Here is a 2,268-nt window from a genome sequence, read left to right as displayed (position 1 = left end):
ATTTGGTTTTTCAATTTTTATATATGTTTGGCTAATTTTGGTAAGTCTATGACTAATGGCTAGAGGTTGGTAAGTTGAAACTTATTTGATACATTTGTATAAGTTTCCCAAAAAATAATGGGGTGAGAGCCTTTTAAACAACAATGTATATATTTGTAAGAAAAACCTAAATACTTATTAAAAACTATAAAATATAGAAACATAGGTAAAATAAGTTTATAATGTAGTATAACTAGATAAAAATCCCATAAATAATATACACGACAAACTCGACCCCTTTCACCAATTTAAATTTGCAGGCCCAAAAAGGAGAATTAGCAAAGTTTATGATTATCCCCTGGACCAAACAAGAACAAGCAGCAATGTTACCCTGAGGCTTCAGGTCGGAGAAACTCACTAAGCGCTCTAATGAGCTGATCAGTTTTCTTCTATCCAAATCTCAGCTACCAATTCCAAAATGGAAGCAGCGCCCATTTTGGTCTGCTCAAAGGTACCCTCTTTCTGTGCTGCAACATCAAAACATAACCCCTTTTCTTACAGACCTTTCCACAAACAGGTGGCGCGCAAGTTCTGTGTAAACAACTTAAACCCCCGGAGAAATCTTGAAATACCCAAATCCCACTTGCGTAGTTCTTTCTCAATTCCCTTCAGCAATGTCAGTTCTTCTCCATCCCAGAATTTCTCCTGTTGGTCGCCGTATAATGGTAGATTTGGGTCATTACTGCCAGTCCAATGTTCACATTCAAATACAGTAGAAACAAAAAAGGTGTTATCTTTGGAGTCACTGAAGATGGGGTTTTCTCAATTGACCCCATTTGGCTTGTTTAAGTGGGCTTTGGTGTTTTCAGTTACTATTGCTGCTACAAAGTGGGTTGTGAATGTACTGTTGAATCCGTTCTTTTGGATGTATTTTAGTATGACATGGTTATTCTGGCCTAGGTTAGTTGCCATAAGCCTAGCAAGTTACAGTCTTTATTGCTTAAACAAGCTTTTAAATGGGGAAGCGAGTGAATTAGAGCAATTTGCTATTGTTACTTCAGCTTTCACTTGGCTTACACTTGTCCCACCTGCACATTTCAATGGTTTTCTTGAAGGGTGGCCTGTTGTGTTCTTTTTCGTGTACCATTATTTCTTTTTCTTGAATGTGAGTGTTCGAAAACGGCTGTATGGTGATTATAACCCGAGAGAGCATGACCCCAAATGGGATATTAGCCTACCCAATTGGAAGAAGTTGTTGTTTTGTGTTGGAGTTATGGTTGGTCATTGGCTTGCGGCGTTTGAAGGGCCGGAATTGCATCTTATCCCTGGTGGATGGAGCAATTTGGGTATTTGGGTTTTGATCTTGATGACTTTGTTTATGCAGTATCATTCGACATTGTATTTAGCCAAGTATTCGGAGAAGGTGGTTGTGCCTACAGCTGTCGTACAGTTTGGCCCATATCGCTTTGTTCGCCATCCTATTTACGCTTCGACCATGCTCTTGTTTGTTGCTTACTGTGTTGCACTTAGGGCGCCTCTGAGCGCTCTCTTCATTGCAGTCGTTTGCTTGCTGTACTATGGGAATAAAGCTAAGTTAGAGGAAAGTTTGATGATAGAGAACTTTGGTGAGAGATATATGGAGTATGCAAGTAAAGTTAGACACAAGCTTATTCCTTTTGTTTATTAACGCAAATTGTTGTGAGTTGCATAATGTTTTTTAGTGTAATGTGGAAAAAGAGAATGAGAATATGAACACCTTAATTGGCTTTTGTTCTTTTGTTTCAAATGTAGTTCCCTTGTTGCTTTTTTTTTCTTTTGTCGGGAATTCCTGTTTATTAAACTTGTTTTTAACTTACTCAAGTCCACTTGTATCCTCATGGTGCAGCTTTTCTGCATTGCTCATTTCCATTGTTGAACATTTCATGAATAGCTTGACAGAGATAATCTTTCCTGTTAAAAGTTTAGGTTTGAATATTCCCCACTATTTTGGTAGGTTGTGCCTTCATAACATGTTAGTAGGCTTGAGAGAGTTGGCTTTTTCTTGATTTTCTTTAGCAGTGTACATTTTAACCCAAATAAGTTGTCTCTATCTTGGAAGATATACTTGCTTGTTGATCTTCAGAGTGAACCTTTAATTGTTTATATTTGGATATTTCTACTTTGACTATTGTGACTTGGAAATAGGCATCTGGAAATTCCTAAAGAGCTAACATGGTAACTTAGATCTTCTCTTAGGGGATATTTCTGTCTTGTTGAAAAAGTCTTCTTCTGCATTCAGGATCCAGTAAA

At 37.6% G+C, this 2,268-nt stretch overlaps 1 protein-coding gene across 1 annotated transcript; it reads left to right on the top strand.

The window, feature by feature from the left end:
* Positions 1-265: 265 nt before the first annotated feature.
* Positions 266-1,765, top strand: LOC107789102 (uncharacterized). The gene has a single exon (XM_016610870.2). It carries the CDS (start codon positions 458-460, stop codon positions 1,664-1,666), a length of 1,209 nt encoding a protein of 402 aa, XP_016466356.1. The 5' UTR covers positions 266-457; the 3' UTR covers positions 1,667-1,765.
* Positions 1,766-2,268: the final 503 nt, after the last annotated feature.

This window comes from Nicotiana tabacum, chromosome 3 (assembly GCF_000715075.1).
Source record: "Nicotiana tabacum cultivar K326 chromosome 3, ASM71507v2, whole genome shotgun sequence".
NCBI classification, from domain to species: Eukaryota; Viridiplantae; Streptophyta; class Magnoliopsida; order Solanales; family Solanaceae; genus Nicotiana; species Nicotiana tabacum.
The sequence above is the reverse complement of the archived record's forward strand: the minus strand, read 5'-3'. Positions and strand labels throughout refer to the sequence as shown.